This window comes from Vanacampus margaritifer, chromosome 3 (assembly GCF_051991255.1).
Source record: "Vanacampus margaritifer isolate UIUO_Vmar chromosome 3, RoL_Vmar_1.0, whole genome shotgun sequence".
NCBI lineage: Eukaryota > Metazoa > Chordata > Actinopteri > Syngnathiformes > Syngnathidae > Vanacampus > Vanacampus margaritifer.
The window spans coordinates 14,564,327-14,583,766 of NC_135434.1; the positions used below are offsets into that span (position 1 = coordinate 14,564,327).

The window sequence follows — 19,440 nt, forward strand, 5'->3', positions numbered from 1 at the left end:
TTTTTTTTAAATAGGAGCATAGTGGCCTCTAACCTGAAATTTTAAGAGCGTAAATTAAAGATTTAGGGACACACTGTAAATTGACTTACTGATAAATGGTCTGAAGTATCAACAAAATTCAGAATAGAAATCTTTAAAAATATCAGCTAATTTAGTGGTTGGACTGGCACAAGTAGGTGAAAATTGTAGTTGCATTGTCTTAGATTTTGAGGCAGTTTGGAGTCCTGTTCAAACCTACAGCTCCACTAACGCCCAGTGTAAATTGAAAATGGGCAAATTAACCTGATTTGATTTGTAGCGTCTAACTGGACCCACATGTTTTGTGGTTAACTCTGGAGAACCCACGGGGTCAAATTTGGCCCCTATAAATTCTGTTACTCAAATAACAAATACCTTTTTTTTCCTTTTTTTTTTTAAACAAATTTAACTTCAAAAGTCCATAGTGCCACTTCTGACCCCTGCATGGGGCCATCTAGTGGAGGAATATTGCACTTACATGAGCCAGAGTGGTGGTGACAAGATGGCTGGCAACATGCTGTTTTGTTGAGCTGGAAATCAATCCAAACAAAACCATCTTCTCAGCAAACCATCAGATGGTAAATTATTATTTTTTTTGTTAATCTATTTCATATCATGTTGCAGAATGCCTTGGAGTATGTTTTATATATATATATAGATAAATTAGCAACTCTGAGCTAGTTAAAAAAAGGGTTAAAATTGAAAACAAACAAACATATTTTGGTGTTCAGTGAACTTATAGCAGTCATTTAATGTATAATTCATAATTTTCCAAAGAGGAAAAGGGTTCTTGGGTTCTCCAGGGTTAAATTGGTTTATGCATCAAAGTTTATTTTGTTTTGTTTTTTACTTATATTTGTGAAGCTTTCAAACTTAAGGGAAAAGATACCAAGTATGTGAGTGACCCTCTCAAGCATTGCCAAGAACAGCAAGCGAGACGAGGAGTACGATTTCAGCACATGGCCTATATTTAAACATAGCAAAGGGGATTTTGATTTAAAGTTACACGACTCCAGCTGCAATTCATTTGTACAGATTGATGTCCACGTCATGTCTGTTTGCTTTCATTACCAATAACATTTTGTAAGAATGTAGTTCATGCATTAAAATCGTTGCGCCTGACTGGAGACCCAGTGAGATTGAGCGCCTTCTTCCCACTTGCACGCCCCTCTTTTCATTCCCCACATAGTCTATTTCTGTCCTGAGCTGAGTCAGATGGACCCCTCCCAACTTAGAATGACACAAACGGAACAAACCGACGCTCCTGAATTCACGAGTGACCGAAAACGACAAGAAGACCTTTAAAAAAAAAAACGCAAGAAGTCTGAGGAACGATGGAGGAAGGGGAAAGTTTGGACTCTGAGATGACGGAGCTGACAGAATTCCAATGTGTGGCTTCAGATGATATCACCGAAGATGATGAGGACGAAATGGAGGAATTGCAAAACAGGTGCTTAACACACCCGACTGGAACTTATGCAAACAGATGAATAACCTCTATAGTAGTCTGACTTGTATTGGGGGCTACTTGTTACTGCACTATTTACTCCGTTATTGTTAGTCATTGTTTCCGCGGCTGGAGAATATGAAGCAGGACTAATTTACTCTCCAGCTATAATTTGACGATGCAAAGAGTTTATGCACTGAGGACAGTCCTATTCTGCCAGTGCAGTCTCACCTTTATCTCTAGTCATGCTGAGTGCTTTATGGGATACTGCCTTCAAGATAGTATAAGAATGCTGTGAGTCCGCTGTAACGACACACTTGCGAGAGGACTGCAGCCATTTGTCCGTAAACTTGCTTGTGTCCGGAATATTCTGTAAAATAAATCCTTCGAAGGACCTGTTCACCGATCTCCAGTCTGTATTCAGAAAATCAACATTCTCTCTACCCAAACAACAACGAACACGAGGAAGACAAAGATAGTCTTCTAACAACCGATATAGCTTGTTTGGAAGGCCTTAGTTCTTCTCCTGTTACATGAATGATGTTTTGGAGTTGTACATTTTATCCTAAACTCACTCTTCTCTTTCGGCGCATGTTAGTTTTACCTCTTTGGATAGCACAAACATCTCTAAAGCTACTTCCTTTCCTTTTCCAGTCTACGGGAAGTTGTCCAGGACCAGTCTGTGAAGCCCAAACTCCAGTGCCTGATGGTGGATCCGTCATTCTCCATGGTCACTGTCCAGAGCGAGGACAGTGGTATCGTTTGGGAAACGGCCTCCAGTCGCTGCTCTACACCTTGGGCCTCCGAGACCAGCTCCATCTCGGAAGCCTGCAGCATGGAAGGATCCGGAGTTGCCGGGAAAGTCACCATCATCTTTGATGCGGACAAAGTAGTTCGTAGGAGAACAAGGTCAGGCAGGAGCAGCAGATTGAGGGACAGGCTAAGCAGGTCTGGCAATTCAAGGTCAGCCTCGGCTCTGGGTGCGGAGAGACCCGAGATGGCGGAGGTGTCGCTTCCCAATGTCAAAGAGCAGCAGGATGGAACAGAGACAGATTTGGAAGAAATTAAGAACAAAGATCAGCAGTTATTTAGCTTGATTTCTGAGGGTTATGAGATTCTTAATATTAGGGTCCCATCCAAACTTCCCACGGTGGATGAAGAGGAGAGCACAGAACTAAAAGACAACTTGTCGTACCTTGACCAAACTTCTAAGATCAAATCTCGAAACCACCTCAACAAGACCACACAGAAGCATGGCTTGCCTCAGGACGTGGAAATTGTGGAATGCACTGAGGTATTTAATAACACATGATTATTACAATTGGTCATTTGTCCTATTCATTTTTTTGTGTGGCTCTTTTCTTTTCCTGTATGAATTAATTTAATTATTGTGCTCAATCAACAGCCCTCAAAGGATGACACTGTGCCTTCAGTGGACACTGAATTGAGACGCACATCCATTCCGGAAGATGGATCCAAAGACATTGATTACTTTGAGAAGTTTACTCTGGTGGATGAGGTGGTTCCCGGTCAAAACGCTACGGACCTTCAAAAGGAGGTGGACGAACCTGCGGGGGAATCCAAAGTAGATTTAAAGCCTACTAATGTAGTTAAAGACATCTCGTCAGAGTCAGAGGACTCATTTGTCTTCGTGACAGAGACGGAGATAGTTGGAGAACACCTGGATGAGGTCTTCTATGGAGAAGGAGCTCCTGTAAATGCAGTGCGGCAAAAACCAGACGAGGGTGTCGAAGGTGCAAGAGTGAGAAGAGAGAGCCAGAGATCCTTGAAGGAGAGCGGCTCCGTATTGTTTGGAGGTGAAGAAACAACCCTCACCCCTATTTATATCTCCCCTGGACCCCCTAAGATCATTGATCCCATTCTGCTGGAAGAACCCACCGCCATGTCCTTCATGTACTCTGACCTTTATGAGGATGCTGTCGGTGAGAGGCGAAAGAGCGACGAGGAATTCTCGGAGGCGGAGAGTGTTACATCTGAGAAATACTTCAAGAAATGCTTGTCGGATTCAGAGGAGGCGGAAGGCTACCTGGAAAAGTTCATTTTGAAAGATGACACCCCCACAGCGGAACTTCCCGTTGACTCCGTGGAGGACAAGAAGGAAAGGAGGATGATGTGGTCACAGAGTGAGTTTGAAATGACGGGATGTCTAACGAGGGCTGTGGAACAGGAAGAAGACGAGATCAAGACGGAGGACACCAAACAAGCAGTTAACACTGAAGTGGTAGAACATTCAGTAGCAGCAGCAAAGTCTGAAGAGCAAGTTCCAGAAATGGAAAGGGAAGGGTTAAACCACTCTGAGGATAGTAAAGATGAACCTGTTACTGTAGCTTCAATTCACGAGGACAGACCCAAAAAGGAAAGGGTGCAAGATCCAGATGGAACACCTCAAGACTTGAAAAGATTAAGAGTAGAGGCATCAGAGGAACACCAGAGACACGAGCAGGTTAGTCACCAAAGTGCGAGCGAAACCCAAGAGCTATCTCAATCGCAGGCAGTGCAGGAACAGGAACGGGAGATGCCACCTACTATTCCTGAGGTACCGCAAACTGTCGTCAAGCTTCGACAAGAAGACACGGTAGGGGAAGTCTGTGCGAAGGCAGCAGCTGAGACGAAAACAGTGGACGCCGAGGACGAGATCTTGGCAATAGAGGCAGAGGAGAAAAAAGCCGTTGAATTGGAGACACTAGAAGAGAAGTCGCCATGTGAGAAAAAGGAGCTTGAGCCTGAGCAACCTGCCGCGGTTGACATCTTCCCTGACTGTGAGCCAACGCTGCAGGCATTTGTGAAGGTCACTGAGACGTCGGCTGATGAAAAAGTGGCACAGACTCACATTCAGATTGACCTTCAGGAGGTAGAAAGTATTCCTCAAGCAGAAAAAAGAACGGATGTGTTGCCGCGGAATGTTGCCCGAAATGAGTCAGCATGTTTTGTTCCTGATTTGGAGTTGGATGTCAAAACCAAAGTAACAGAAAAAGAAGGAGATTCCGGTCAGACACAGCAGGAGATGATTGAACATAAGAGCCAGGATGACCACTTGATTGTCCTTGTCCCCAAAGGCCAAGCTGTGGAGATGGACATCAACATGAGTCCATGCTCAGAGACCATTACAAAAAGTGATCTCGACGCAGGAAATGAACATCTCGCCGTGTCGGATCATGACACCATGGAAACAATACAAACACATCACCTGGAAGAAGAACCAATTGGACGGTTGGAAAAGTCGAACAAGATGTCGCCACCTACACCTTTAGTGGAAAAGACAGAGACGGACGAGCCAAGGACAGATGAGCGCCTTTTTTCCCCTCTGAGGAGCTTTGCCCCACAGGAGGATTTGTCTCTGTCGCATGAGGAGAAACTACAACCAGATACTGCAGATGTCCAAGAAAAGGTGCAGGATTCCTCAGAAGTTGACCCAGGCCTGGAGATCGGAGAGAACGAGGAGCGAAAGAAAGCTCAAGATGAAACACCTGAAGACATTCTAGATGTGACGTGTGATGATTATGAGATGATTAGTCAACAGGACACCAGAGACGTAGTAGAACTTGAAGTACAGCGAGATGTCGAGGAACCGGCGCCGGTGTCGGCTCGGGAGGCTGATGTGGACGAAGAGAAGAAGGATGTGGACGTGTTTGGCGACAAAGATCTCATTGAGGCTGATTATGACATCATCGATGCTGAGGAGCAACTTCAGGCCCAATTGGCTGCTGAACTTGAGGGGATGGATTGGTTCTGTCTCAACTGTCAGTGTTTGCTGTGTAAGGATGACTCTGATTCTGGGGACCATGATGGCCACCAGACGGTTGCAGTGGACGAAGCCTCTGAGGACATCAGGGTAAGAATTCATGTGGATATATATTAGAATCCTGGCATAAAGCCACAGTAAAATGGTGGCTTCAGGATTCTAATGATGAATTTACTCATCCAGAATACTTCACGGTAGCGTTGAGGAAAGTGCGTTAGACCCAAAGTAAGTGAAAAGGGAAGACATTTTGGAGCGACCTCCATTTTGCGAGTTTCCAAGTTTCATAAAGGTACAAACGGTCTAACTGTTGACTTTTTAGGAAGTTCTTAAGTAGGTTGTTGCTATGATCACTGGAAAAGGTCCCACCAAGTGGGTACTGATATGCGATCTGTTGACCCCGGTAGGGTCAACAATGTTTTTACCTGCAATGACTTGACCAATATGACATCTGTACATTCACTAACAACCACACGGCTTTGTCTTAGACCATGCAAGTCTGGAAAGAAAATCAAAAGTCATCTACTTCTTGAGATGCATGGAAAATGAATGGTGCCTCATTGTTAAATGTCTGCCATGTCACAGGAGCGACTGAGCGACTGGATCTCCGAGCTGCAGGGGAGGTCTGAGAACATTGAGGACCTGGTGTCTGAGCTGGAGTTGGCCTACCACTCTGTGGAGGTGTGTGAAGATATATTTTAAATTTACTGGATGAGTGGGGAAAGTATCGGGCCACATTGCTTTGTTCTTGACCTGACTTGACTTGAGTCCTATGTTTGTTGCATGAATGTAGCCGTTTTTTTCTAACCCTAAAATAGGTTAATTAAAATGAATGTATTCATGTTTTACGAACATAATTAACATTTCATTTTTAAAATTAGGGATAGGTGCATAGCTGCGTACTGATGCGAGGTAACGATATCAGCCCAATACACGGACCATATTTCAAGGTATTCATGTATCGGCCGCCCCCTTGTGGCCGTTTTACAATAAGAAAATAGAAATGAGAAGAATAGAAAATCAACATTCCATTCAATTTTAAGGGAAAATGCTATTGGCCTATTGGGATATATAGGTCTTTCTTTAAAGGGGAAGTCAACTTTAAGCAATTCTTGACAATAATATTTTATATGTGACCTCACTAGTCTAAACATGACATTCTGATCAATATTATATTTGTGGAATATGAGTAATGCAGCAAAATCCAGCCGTTTTTATCCATCGCAGGAGGCGGCCATTGTGCCACTTGCTGTCGACTGAAGATGACATCACAGTTGCTCAGGATTAGGCAACGACCAATTACAGCTCACCTGTTTTTCTTTTCTTTGAGCTCACCTGTTTTCTAAAGCTGAGCTGTGATTGCTTGTTACCTGAGACCTCAGCGACTCTGATGTCGTTTTTACTCGACAGCAAGTGGCAAAATGGCCGCCTTTTGATATTTTTTAACTCATATTCCACTCAACTCAACACAATATTCACCAGAATACCATATTTATACTAGTGGGGCTGCGTAGAACATATTATTGTCGAGAATTTTTGGGGGGTTGAATTCCCCTTTAAAATTATGTCATTTTATATGTATGTGTATATGTATGTGTGTGTGGGGTGGGGAGGCTTATGTGTCAAAAGTAGTATCAGTTCTTGGTATCAGTATCAGTGATTACTGACTACCGATACTCAAAATTTGGGTACCCCAACTGGTATCGGTCTGAAAAGAAGTAGCATCAAACATCCCTAAAAAAATAAAATAATAATTGGGAAATTTTTATTACTGCGTTTTTAATAATACAGTCAAATAATATAATTTTAAGTTTAGTATGTAACATAAAAAAATAAAAAATATTAATTAATAAACAATATTGATAAAAATATTAATTTAAATATTTGATAAGAAAAATTATGTTTTCATTTTATTTAACTGGTAATTATTATTATTTTATGAATGAAAGATATAATTTAAATTATTACAGTAATTTATGATGTAATATATACAATAAAAATGTTAAATAAATATATACAAATATAATTCATTTATTTTTATTTCATTTTTTCCTTTTACAGATATTGCATACGCATCACTGGTAATTATTATTATTTTATGAATGAAAGATATAATTTAAATTATTACAGTAATTTATGATGTAATATATACAATAAAAATGTTAAATAAATATATACAAATATAATTCATTTATTTTTATTTCATTTTTTCCTTTTACAGATATTGCATACGCATTTTTACTTTTGACCTAATTTATTGGCCGTCTGTCCTCTCTGTCATCCAGCACCAATGTGTTGAGAGTGAGGCGGCGATGCAGGCACAGAATGACGAGACGATGGCTTTGGTGATGGAGCAGTACAACGACATGTCCGTCAACATGGAGGAGGAGAAGAAGGCCAAGCTAGAGCAGCTGTACGACCAGATTGTCTGCTTCCAGGGGAGCATCGACTCGGCCAAGGCCACCCTGGAGACCACGGCCAGAGAAGCTGAGACGGACGCTCGGGTAGATAGATCTTCCTAAGGCTTCTTTTTTTTCTTCTTCTTCCTAAGGCTTCTGACCTTATGACTTACATGCCATTTAATATATTACTGATACAGATGTTTTTAAAGTATGAGTCGATTTTGTGAAATAATGTATCATCCATGTGTTTCCCCTTCAGACCCCTGAGGACATTCATGCAAGGTAACATGCCTTCAATGTAGTGTGGGGAGTGTGTTGTACTTGAAAATACACTGTCTGGCCACAAAATTAGGTACATTTTTACAACAGTAGATCCAATCTAAGAGCTCTTATGACAATACAACAATATTGTATCATAGGGTAGATAGATAGTTTTGCCCCAGAAATATATATATATATTAATTCATTTTGAGAATTATACTGTATACATAAATAAATACAAATTAAATAGTGAAATGATTTTTTATAATTTGCTTTTTTTTTAAATAAATGAAATTTTTTTAAATAAATAATAGAGAAATTATAAATGATTTTTCATATTTTTTGTAATAAATAGATAAATAATGAAATTATTTTTAATAATTGTTATTTTTTAATATGTAGTAGATCAATAAAGAAATGATTTGAATAATAATTTTAAAAAAAATAGATAAACAATGACATTATTTTTAATCATTTTAAATTTTTTATAAATAGTAGAGAAATTATAAATGATTTTCATAATTTTATTTGTTAATAAATAGATAAATAATGAAATGATTTTTAATAATTGTTATTTTTTAATATGTAGAAGATCAATGAAGAAATGATTACAAAAATATTTTTAATCTATTAATTAGATAAGTAATTAAATGATTTTTTATTTTTTATTTTTTTAAATAAATACTAGATAAATAATGAAATAATATTTATAATAGAAATGAGGTATGAATGAATTGGTCTTCTGAAAAGTATTTTCCCATGTGTTTAATGAGTTTTACTTTTTGAATTAAGCTTCTGAAATGAATGAACGTTCCTATGCTATTCTAATTCATTATCACGACCACTTCAACCACAAGAATAAAAATGTGTACAGATACTACTGTATAGTGTACTGTAGATGTTCTTGTTCATTTCCCATTCGAGAAAAAGAACCAATTGTTGTGTGGTCAGGCTTCAGGCAGCTCTGGAGTCGACCATGTCGCTGGAATTGGGCTCCAAGGGATTGCTGGTGTTCGAGGATTACGCCAAAGGCAACACTTCCAGCCCACAGCTCGCTCAACGAAAGGGAATTCCAGGTGTGTTGATGCCCCTGCGGACTGCGGTGGGTCAGCCTGTGTGGGGCCAGTGATAAACGTTTCCTGCTCTGCGCCACACAGTCCCTCAGAAGCCCACGCTGGAGCCCCAGGAGGCAGGATCGGCCACCAGTGTCAGTGTCACCGTTTACTGGAGGGTCAACCCCGGGGACATCATTGACTGCTTCCAGGTCTACTGCATGGAGGAGCCACTAGGAGGTCCGTAATATGGAGGCGTATGTTTACTACAAGCATGCTGTTTGAATAATAACCTGGAGTTTGGTTGTCCACAGCTGTGTCGGAGGAGTATCGCGTGACCGTGAAGGAGAGTTACTGCGTGCTGGAAGAGCTGGAGCCTGACAAGTCTTACAAAGTGTGGGTGATGGCCGTCAACTACACAGGCTGCTCTCTGCCCAGCGAGAGGCTCGTCTTCACCACTGGTCAGCGCGCACCTTGATGCAATGACGTTACCCGAAAGCATACGTTTAATATAAGGAGGACTTTTTACAGCTCCGTCGGTGCCGGTAATGGATAGCGAGCGCTGCACCGTCACGTGGGATTCGGCCACGTTGAGATGGAGCCCGGCAAAATGGAGACCTGGGCAGAGTTTCATCCTGGAATACTGTCGCCAGTATGAGCTGGAAGGAGATGGGCTGAGGTGGTTTTGATTTAAGACCTCGTTTACAAAATTGCATTCAATTCTTATGCCAACATTATGATTTCGTTTGTTGAGAAATATCATGGCATCACCCTGTCATGTAATATTGATAATGCAATTTAAAAAAAAAAAATCCTAATATTGTCACATAATGTAATACCTTATTACCTGAAACAACAGTGAACTTAACACGTCTTTTTTTTTTTAACAATAAAACATAAACATAACATTATTAAATGAAAAAAGAACGGGTACATTTAATTGAAGCACTTAGAACTCCCACAAGTCTTTTAGGCAGAGTAGTTCTGATCAAATGGGCGGAGCTTACTTTGATTAACGCTCTGCAGAGTTTTTTTTAACACTAAAGAAATCAACTCCAACACTGACCTCCAATTAAATCAGACAGTGTTAAAAAATACACTTTAGGGGTCGAAATCAACTCTGAAACATTTTTTTTTATTTTTAAATTAACACTCAAATATCTGCTGTGAATGTAAAAAAAAAAAAGAGTCAAAACATTTAAAAAAAGAAAATTTCTGTCCAGTTTTACATGATAAGTTTTTAGGAAAACAAAGACCCACCTGAAAATGCCATTAATCCCAAATAACGTAATTAGGCATTACATTATTGGTCAAATAAATCAATCAATAAATACAATATCAGTCAGGCTTTTTTATTATTATTGGCAAAATTGTTACATTATTTGGCTATAACATTCTTGATCGAGGTAGCCCTCTTCTAGTTGTTGTTTCTTAACAATGTTAATGGGTCAATGTGACCCGTTCTAATGTTTAATTATTAAAAAAAATATGACATAATGCAATGCAATGTATGTATATATTGTATATATATATGTATATACATGTTTTTTTTTTTGGGGGGGGGGGGGGTCTAGCTTTTCCAAACGGGTCAATTTGACCCACAACATAACACGAGGGTTAAGTGCAGATTTTGTTACATTTTCAGGAAATTATTACATTTTAGGATACCACAATCCTCCCTGACTGAAATATAATTGCTTATGACTGCTGTGAAAAAGGTCATTTAAAACGACGCTTGCGGTGGCCTGTATTTGTATCGTCTCTCTCTTCTTATCTTCTAGATCAATCGACGGCATAAAAAGCTGCGAACATGGAGTTCTGCTGCACCCCAATGAGAATTATCTTTTTTACATCAAAGCTGTGAATCGAGCCGGAGCCAGCGAACAAAGCGAGGCTGCTCTCATTTCAACTAAAGGTTCCATGACAAGTTTCTCGTACTTTGCAGTTTGCCTATGATATTTATAAACCTTGATAATAACCACTTTTTTTTTTTTTTTTGTAAATTTGTATAACAGTGTATTTCGTTTTTCGAATGCAACTTCTTGACTGTTTTCAGGAACAAGATTTCACCTGATGAAAGCTTCAGCTCATCCTGCTCTGGAGCTTTCAGAAGACCAAACCACTGTTTACTTGTCCCAAGATGCTCATCAACACATTTCAACAGAAAAACAGTAACTACAGTATATAAGTTGATATCCAAACAGTGCCAACCATACAGAAAGTCTTCCCAGATTTCACTTCCTGCTTGTTTTTCTATATCGATCATACCAATGCAGCGTATTTTATATTTCCCAGGCCACCATCCATCCTGGGTGAGTTATTACCGGCGAGGGGTCACCACTACTGGGAGACGACGGTGTCGGGATGTGCATCTTACAGGCTCGGAGTAGCTTACAGCTCCGCCCGCAGGAAGTGCTCAATGGGGGAAAACAAGCTTTCATGGTGTTTCAAGTGCATCCCGTCACCATCTGGGTAGGTTGAAAATACAAACATCTGTCCTTCATGATTTAAAGAGTCTGTTTGCGCTTGTTTGTATGCATGTAGTTGCAGGTACCAGATGCTCCACGGTGCCACCGAGTCCAGCGTCTTTGTGATCGAGTCGCCCGAGCGGGTGGGTACGCTGTTGGACTACCAGCGGGGTCGTCTGTGTTTCTACAACGCCCAAACGGGGCAGTTGTTGGGCTCTTTCAAGCACAATTTTAACGGGCCTTGCCACCCTGTTCTGGCCCTGGAAGTGCCGGGTCGACTGGAGGTCGGCATGATGCCCGAGGTGCCCGAGTTTGCTCAAGGTTGAAGGAGTTGTTGATTTTGAACGTATCATGATGAAGCTTGCTGTCATGCAAAATCATGTTAAGTTAAAATATTGTACTCACTCGATCCTCCTTGTAAAAATGTTATAAAAATGTACATATCAAATAATTTGATGACAAATTAATCAGGACATAAACTGGACTGACATGAAGTTTCTTTGAGTAAGTTCTTGTTTGCTGTCAACTTTAAACAGCAAGTTTTGTAATTGTTCTGTTTCCTACACCCTCATGACAAATTTCTGTTAGAAAATGATTCATTTAAAGCCTCCTAATTTAATATATCAATGAATTATACTGCTGCACTTTGTTTCTTATTGTGAATATGCCTGATTTTGTATGATTTTTGTAACCAGATGTGATCAATTGTGTTTTTGTTTCTGTTTCCATTTTCTTTTCTTTCTTTCTTTATTGGAAACAAATACTAAAATGATTGAACATGATAATTTTTTTCTATTTGCTCAACTGGCGTTTTGATTCAGTCCGCATTACCAATTTTCATCACTAGATGGCCCCAGTGTATATACTATACTGGCATTTTAGCAGGCCTAGCTAGCAATTAATACAAGTTTCATTCTGTTTTGTCACGCAGTACAGACACATAACTCTATCGGAGTACTCTTAATAGGAGCAGTACTACTTTGCTAACTATCGAACATCCGGGCATTTTGAGATATTTCCACAATGTAAACACTTAACACGTTGAAAACAAACGGCGTATTGTAGCCTACTGTGGCTAATTGTTAGGGTCAAACGACATTTCATCACATTTTGAAATCAAAATAATGCTCATAAATAAACTTGGTAGGGGGCTTTGATTACACGTTCCCTAAATAAGCAGCCAAGACTCAGCAGGAGCCTGTCGTCAACAATAACTAGGACACTTATCTGATGTCTGCCTGGCATCATTTCCTCTCAATTAGTCTCACTTGTTTTCCATAGCCAAAGGCCAGGCGCAACAAAGCGCCTCCTGTGCTCCAAACAAGTAAACAGACTATCACATTATCAAAGGCCCGCCCGGCCAGCCAGCTGGCCAACCATTGAAAGCAGGCAAGGTTTATTGGTAATGACTGAAAAAGATACTAAAAAACACACACACACACACATTGGTATTGCACTTTATTCATCTTTAATTTAAAGCTGTTAACTTCCATTCAAAGTGCATTAGCATTAGGCAAAAACTACAGATGTGTTTTAGGACCACAAACAAAAATGAAAGAAGCAATAAAGGCACACAAGCAAGCAAGAGTACAGTAGTCCTCACAAAAATATGTTTTCTTTCAATACATGTTGCATTGAAAGGAATGCATCTATGATGATTTGGAATTGTATATTATGAATACATAAAGGCTGACACAAGACTCTGGCACCACATGAATTCATATTTGAAATGCAATCCAATCCAAGCTACTTGGTAAAAATTAAATATATATATATTTTTAAAAAATACAAGAAAAACATTCAAAGGCAACCAACAAATGACACTTTTCAAAAAGAATGTCAGTTACAATAATGCAAAAACAGCAAACAATAACGATTGACATTAAATATGCAGCAGAGTGGCTAGCGCTGCTGCTTCACAGCAAAAAGGTCCCTGGTTCGATTCCTGCATGGCTGTTCTTAACTGAATTTGGGGCCTTTCGGTGTGGAGTTTTGGCTTTTAGCCTTGATACGAGAATGCATTAAATGCAGAAAACACATTTCTCTGTATGTATAATGTACAACTAATAAAGTCCCTTTACATGTAGACAAGCTTTAGATACTAGACAAAAAGTATGAATGAAATCCACACAGCTCATCAGTCCCAACAATGTTACAGTGAGAGGATTATACAGTTTACAAGGCCCTTTCATCCCACCAGCGACCGAGCCCTATACCAGCAAATTGCATCAATCATTTAATTTTGATATTCTATTTACAATCATACAAGCTTCACAAAAGTGGTTCGCATGCATAAGGGACATTACACATAGTTTTGCAGGACACTTTGTAATGTATTTTGCAAAAGCTAAAAGCAGCGGTGGGTAAAGTTTTGTGCTCATATTGGATTTGTAAAACGGATACACGGGCCAGATCATTTGTAGAAAAAGAAGAAGTAATAATTGGGTAATTTTGGTTATGGTGGTGTGATCATCTAAATGCACAGCGGGCCAGATTAAAGAACCTAGCGGGCCATTCTTGGCACGGGAGCCACTGGTCAAACAAATAAAGTCCAACATTTCCCTTTTGGAAAAATAAAATGTAAAAGCAGCACCACTTATTCATAGTGCAGGACATTTTCATTTTGTTTTCCTTTTGCCTTTCATTTGAACATTCTGTCTTTGCCATGTAGTGGCAGTTCATTATTCCATTCCATCATTAACCGCCATCGGCTTGCGTCGTACTTTCTTTTTCCAACTGACATCTTTGAAAGCCATCATCATCACTTTCAAATTGGATTTTTGTTTTGATACACAAGGTCAGTTACGACGGTCAACACGTCTCATCTATTGTCATTCCCTCCATTCATAAGGTGGGATGATGTGCATGGGCAGGGTGGGGGAACGGGACGAGGAGACGGGTTAGGCAGGCGTTGAGCTCTTTTCCGTGACCCGGCTGGGTTTGGCCTCCGGCCGGTGAGGTTTGTGCTGAGGGCTGCTGCGAAGGTTGTCATCCATCTGGGAGAAGAGACATTAAGCAACCATGTGGAAATTTGTATAATACAACTCCTGACAGTCGTCAGCCATGCAAAGAAAAAAGAAAAACAGAAGCACCTTTTCTATCAAGTTGGACTCTTTGTTTACAAGCTGAGTCAGTTTCTGTAAATTGGCATCCATTGTTTCCTGAACAGATGGGGGAAGACCTGGAAAAACAGGGACACCCGTGGAAAAAGAACAGAGTTGGACGACAAGCTTTGGTGCAACAGGAAAAAGAGTTAACCCAAAGGAGAGCAACGTTTCCTGTCAAAAGAGCTGTTTTAGGCCAAATGAATAACAAAAAATCTTTCTGGAGCCGCAAAACCTTTGAACATTGTGATTAACAAAACAGTATGGACATATTATGGTATTTTTTTTGCCTCACTTCTCCTTTTTTTGGACATTTTACGGCTAATTTTTTGCTATCAATTTTCTGACAATTGGTAATTTGGGGGATTTCTTTTGTTTTTGGACATTTTATAGTTATTTTCTACCTTTTTTTTAAAAAATTTTTTTAATAATGAACTTTCTGACTTTTTGGGCAGTCCCAAAGACATTTTATGGTACTTTTCTGCCTTTCTTCTTTCCGGACATTTTATGGTTACTTTTTTACTTAATTTTACTTTTTTGATGTTTCCTTTACTGCCTTTTTAAAAATAAATTTTCTGACTTTTTGGGATATTTTTTTGTACATTATATAATATTTTCTGCTCTTTTTAGACATTTGTGTGTGGTAATTTTCTTGTGCATTTTTACATATTTTAAAAACTTTTTCCGTTTATCTCTTACAACTTACAAATTTGGACTCTGACATTTCTTGAATATTTAATAATTATTTTTTTTAAGTCTAAATCCTTAATTCATTGAAAGAACATTTGATCTACAATAAAATAAATATGTAAAAATCTATGTATTTAAGAGATCCACAGGAGAGGGACAAAAGAGCCAAATGTGGCTCCAGAGCCGCAGGTTGCAGACCCCTGAGTTAAACCCTGAAAAGCCTTCGAGTACAAAGCTAAATAAATCTCCTCAGAAATGGCTTACAAGGGTGGGCCAAGCTGAAGTAGTCTGCCAGGATGTTGTCGCAGAAGTGTGTGAGGTTGTCCAGCTTTCTGAGGTGGCTCTGTAGGGGGTTGTTGGGGAGGGGGGCCTTGTGGAGGGGAGCCACAAACCCAAACACAAAAGCATCCAGGCTGGTGGGTCTAAAGACACAAAAAAGTACCATTTTTAATGAACCGAACGTGTGTTTTTGGAATATGGCTAGCAGCCGCACATGTTACAATCCGCTTGCATAGGGGCCAAGTTGCGCAATGACAAACCAGATCAGTGAGAAGATAGATGGTTGGTATTGTGGTTTTTACATACTACATCTAGCACAGTGCAGTGACCCCTTTTCATTGTGTTGATACGTGCAGTGCAAAGGTGCGGCGGCGTAGCACGTCCTACTTGAGTACGTACAAGTTGCCGAAGAAGAAGTTTGCTGCTCCCAGTCTGTAGGAGAGAAGATTTAGGCACTCCTTGGCATCACTGTAGAGCTGACACAGTGAGAAAAAAAACAATGATTACAGATTTTTTTTTTTGGGGGGGGGGGGGGGGGCTACCTGTGTTTACCTTTCCTTCCACTTCGTTGATTCTACATAACGGCGCCTCTCCTTTGGTCAGCAGGATGCGGGAGCGGGCGCTGTTGGCATGACGACCGGGCACCAGGAAGTTGAGGGGGAACGGCGAGCGGGAGGCAAACCACGGCCGTGTCAGATTGGCGTAGATTTCTGCATCCAACCAGAAAGTGTGCAACTAGCATGTGAAGGACAAAGAATCAGGAGTCACATTTGATTTTTTTTTTTTTTAAATAAGTGACGAGACTGAGAAGGTGTCTGGTTACCAGAGCAGGTTGTAATTTTTCTTCGAGAAGAGCGATGTAAGCCATGGTGTCAGCTCCTTGTCGGGCGCTCAGCTCGTAGTCTGCATTAAACCTCTGAAAACAACACAAATGAATCCGATTCCATTCAAATTCATGTACCTTACAAGGCATCTACTAATACCTGCTTTCTCAGGAAGTTGAGAATCTGCGAGGGTTCTTTCACTGAAGTGTCACCACAAACCAACTCAGGCACTGTTGCTAATGAGAAGGGAAAAAAACAAAAAAAAACATCCAGGCACTTTTCAAACTCTGCTAATAATATCTGCCTCAGCCCACCTGTCAGAGTTTTCCATGTCCAGTCGATAGGAGAAATGTTCACTTTGGCTCCAGAAAACTTGGCGTATGCCTGAAAGTAAAAACAACAGCTGAATTAAAACAGATTGTAAGAAAAGACATCCAAGCAAGAACAGGACAGAGAATGTGGAGAAAGCCCCGTCGTTTCCATTACGATAAAGGGGAATTGTTCAATCTTATCACCAAGTATTTGGGGGTAAATTATGTCATTTTTGTTTCTTCCGCTCACTTTCCCCTATATCATTTTATTTCCCCAAATATTGTTATTATCAAATGTACACCAAGTGACTTAAAAAAAGAATAGCAACAAAAATATTTGATACAGCTTATTGTAAGTGGAGCTATTTTCCTTACAAAAATAACTAACTAAATAAATGTGAGATTATTTTTTCTCTCGTCCTTGTTGATTTGGGGTTTAATGCTTTGTACAAAAACTGATAAACAAACAATTTAATAACATAAGAATTCACAAAAGATGGACAAAAGACAAAAAATTTATATCAATATCTGAAATCTAACAATCAGCAAAAATCAGTCCTAACGAAACTATTAAATAATTACAATTACTATTTTTACTTTAACAGGGAATTTAACCCCAAAGTTTTAACAATAAAATATTCTATGCAGCGTCACTAGTCTAAACATAGTATTCTTATTAATATTTTGTTTGTGGACTATGAATTCAGCAAAATCCACCCTATTTTCATCCATCTGTGGGGGCGGCCATTTTGCCGCTTGCCGTCAACTAAAAATGACATCAGAGTTGCTCAGGTAATGACCAATCACGGTTCAGCTTGCAAATGTCACATGACAAAACTCAACAGGTGAGGTGTGATTGGTCATTACCTGAGCAACTGTGATGTCATGTTCAGTCAACAGCAAGCGGCAAAATGGCCGCCCCCTGTGCTGGATAAAAATGGCTGGATTTTGCTGCTTAACTCATATTCCACAATGCAATATTAATCAGAGTTTTGTGTTTAAACTAGTGGGGGCACATGAAACATATTATTGTAAAGAAAATGTTCAGGTTGAGTTCCCATACAGTAGAGCATGACAAGTTTCACTGGCCCAAATGCTGGCTACTATCCCAGAAGCACTCATTTCTGGCAGCCAGGTAGGAGTCACCTTGTTTAGAAATAAATGCCACAACACGAAAGGTGCTCGGCAGGTTTACATTACATTACATTTAAGTGTATTGTAGATAATAAATAAACAATGAAGGAAGTACCGAAGGAATTTTACTCTATACTGACCTTGAAGTATCACATTTTGTTCTCCGTGACTGACAAACAGTCACAGAGCTTGGACAAAGCTAACATTCACTAATGTTAACATGTTCCATCTGCATCCATATTTGTCAAGACATGTTTAATAACAACGCTCAGTTTCATGCAGGAACTCGCAGATAACAAGCACAATGGTCCGACCAGGTTAGCATGGAAGCTAACCGCGGAAACAGCGAACGAATTTAACAAGTCAACCCGGGAAAAGTGACGTATGCAACGGCCTTGTCCATGCAAACAAAAGTGAAGGTTACCAGGACTACGAGTGACTCGTTGTGGACCGACGGCAGACCCCAATCGCCGCCCCAGCATCGCAGCTCCATGGCAGCTGCCATGTTTGCTCCGAGGAAGGCGGTCGTTCGCTGACGTCACGTTGGAGCAATAACGTTAGCTCGCCTGTCTGACGTCACTTTCCTGTAAACACGTGCCCAGATGCGCTCTCCTCATTAACTTTAATGGACTTTTTTGTTGTTGATGACTTCATACTTGTATTCCCTTCATTTTAAACCAAAAGCTGTATTTTATTCTTTTTCTTTTCTTTTTACTTTCTTCAACATAACATAAAATATGATGACGCAACAGATTACGAGAAACAAGATATTCCCCCATCCGTGGGTTTATTTAAGAAAATTGTTTGATGTTGGCGCAATGGAGCCAAGAATGATTTGCAAAGAATGTGCGTTATCAAGCAGCCTAAAACCACCAGCTTCTTGTGCCCAAAAAGTCTTGGTCTAATCTGAAAACAAACACATGCAGATAAGGTAGTCTATTTTCTCAGCCATTAGCTACCTGAACGATAAAAGTTGATAGGAGGGGGTGCAGAGAAGTTATTTGTAAACCCCAAGTGTACCAGCTGCCTCTTGTGAAAAGGACCACATTTGCTAAATGCAGATGTGCAACTACTGTACATTAATTTATGTTCACTGGATCATGAGAATTATTTATTGGGCACAAATTTGGAAAACAATTACAAAATTAGGTCATTTAAATATTTTAAGATACCACCACACAGTTGGGAGAAATCTGCCACAATGATAACGTTTGCAAAATTAAAAATAAATAATTCAAACTTCCTTTGTTTATCATTTATGTATTTAAATACACACATGCAAAACTGCAAGATGGCCTACATTTTTGTGTGGTTTACATGATAAAAGTGAGCCAGAGAATTACAGACACATCTGTAACCAAGCTCCATACAAAATCCAAGTCATTTGTTGCATGTCCCTTGCTTAGAATTTCTACTTTCTTTTAAAAATTACATGATAGGAAAACTATATCCATATAGTATATACTAATATGTATATACTAATATATACTCATAAAGCAGCCCTAATCCATTAACTCTATTAACCATTTAGTTCCTGCTTTATCTTAACATTACTTTCTTTCTTTTTTTTATTGGTGCATATAGTCGCCGCCACTTTTTTGCAACACATGAGGACAGACACTCCCCTCTGCTTTTTAAGCTGCGTCTGTGGCCCAACAGCCACCTCACCTCTGCTGAGTTTTTTGCCTCA

At 39.8% G+C, this 19,440-nt stretch overlaps 2 protein-coding genes across 2 annotated transcripts; one reads left to right on the forward strand and one right to left on the reverse strand.

The window, feature by feature from the left end:
- The first annotated feature begins 42 nt into the window (after positions 1 to 42).
- On the forward strand, positions 43 to 12,063 carry cmya5 (cardiomyopathy associated 5). Its single transcript, XM_077562260.1, has 14 exons — positions 43 to 1,468; positions 2,120 to 2,759; positions 2,871 to 5,318; positions 5,811 to 5,906; positions 7,511 to 7,729; positions 7,887 to 7,909; positions 8,840 to 8,964; positions 9,046 to 9,180; positions 9,255 to 9,401; positions 9,472 to 9,619; positions 10,722 to 10,855; positions 10,997 to 11,111; positions 11,236 to 11,412; positions 11,485 to 12,063. Exons 1-14 carry the CDS (start codon positions 1,353 to 1,355, stop codon positions 11,732 to 11,734), a joined length of 4,773 nt encoding a protein of 1,590 aa, XP_077418386.1. The 5' UTR covers positions 43 to 1,352; the 3' UTR covers positions 11,735 to 12,063.
- Positions 12,064 to 12,853: 790 nt separating this feature from the next.
- mtx3 (metaxin 3) lies at positions 12,854 to 18,279 on the reverse strand. The gene is made up of 9 exons (XM_077562540.1): positions 18,175 to 18,279; positions 16,620 to 16,689; positions 16,465 to 16,541; positions 16,305 to 16,397; positions 16,034 to 16,216; positions 15,881 to 15,957; positions 15,467 to 15,624; positions 14,501 to 14,589; positions 12,854 to 14,404 (listed from the first exon to the last, which is right to left on the reverse strand). Exons 1-9 carry the CDS (start codon positions 18,253 to 18,255, stop codon positions 14,309 to 14,311), a joined length of 924 nt encoding a protein of 307 aa, XP_077418666.1. The 5' UTR covers positions 18,256 to 18,279; the 3' UTR covers positions 12,854 to 14,308.
- Positions 18,280 to 19,440: the final 1,161 nt, after the last annotated feature.

Excerpts from the sequence above, each read along its gene's own strand:
- cmya5 (XM_077562260.1), top strand. The coding sequence starts at position 1,353 with ATGGAGGAAGGGGAAAGTTTGGACTCTGAGATGACGGAGCTGACAGAA. Across the intron at positions 2,760-2,870 it reads AAATTGTGGAATGCACTGAG|CCCTCAAAGGATGACACTGT; the intron begins GTATTTAATAAC and ends CTCAATCAACAG. Across the intron at positions 9,402-9,471 it reads GAGGCTCGTCTTCACCACTG|CTCCGTCGGTGCCGGTAATG; the intron begins GTCAGCGCGCAC and ends GACTTTTTACAG.
- mtx3 (XM_077562540.1), bottom strand. The coding sequence starts at position 18,255 with ATGGCAGCTGCCATGGAGCTGCGATGCTGGGGCGGCGATTGGGGTCTG. Across the intron at positions 15,625-15,880 it reads AACTTCTTCTTCGGCAACTT|ACCCACCAGCCTGGATGCTT; the intron begins GTACGTACTCAA and ends TTGTGTCTTTAG. Across the intron at positions 14,405-14,500 it reads AGTCCAACTTGATAGAAAAG|ATGGATGACAACCTTCGCAG; the intron begins GTGCTTCTGTTT and ends CTCTTCTCCCAG.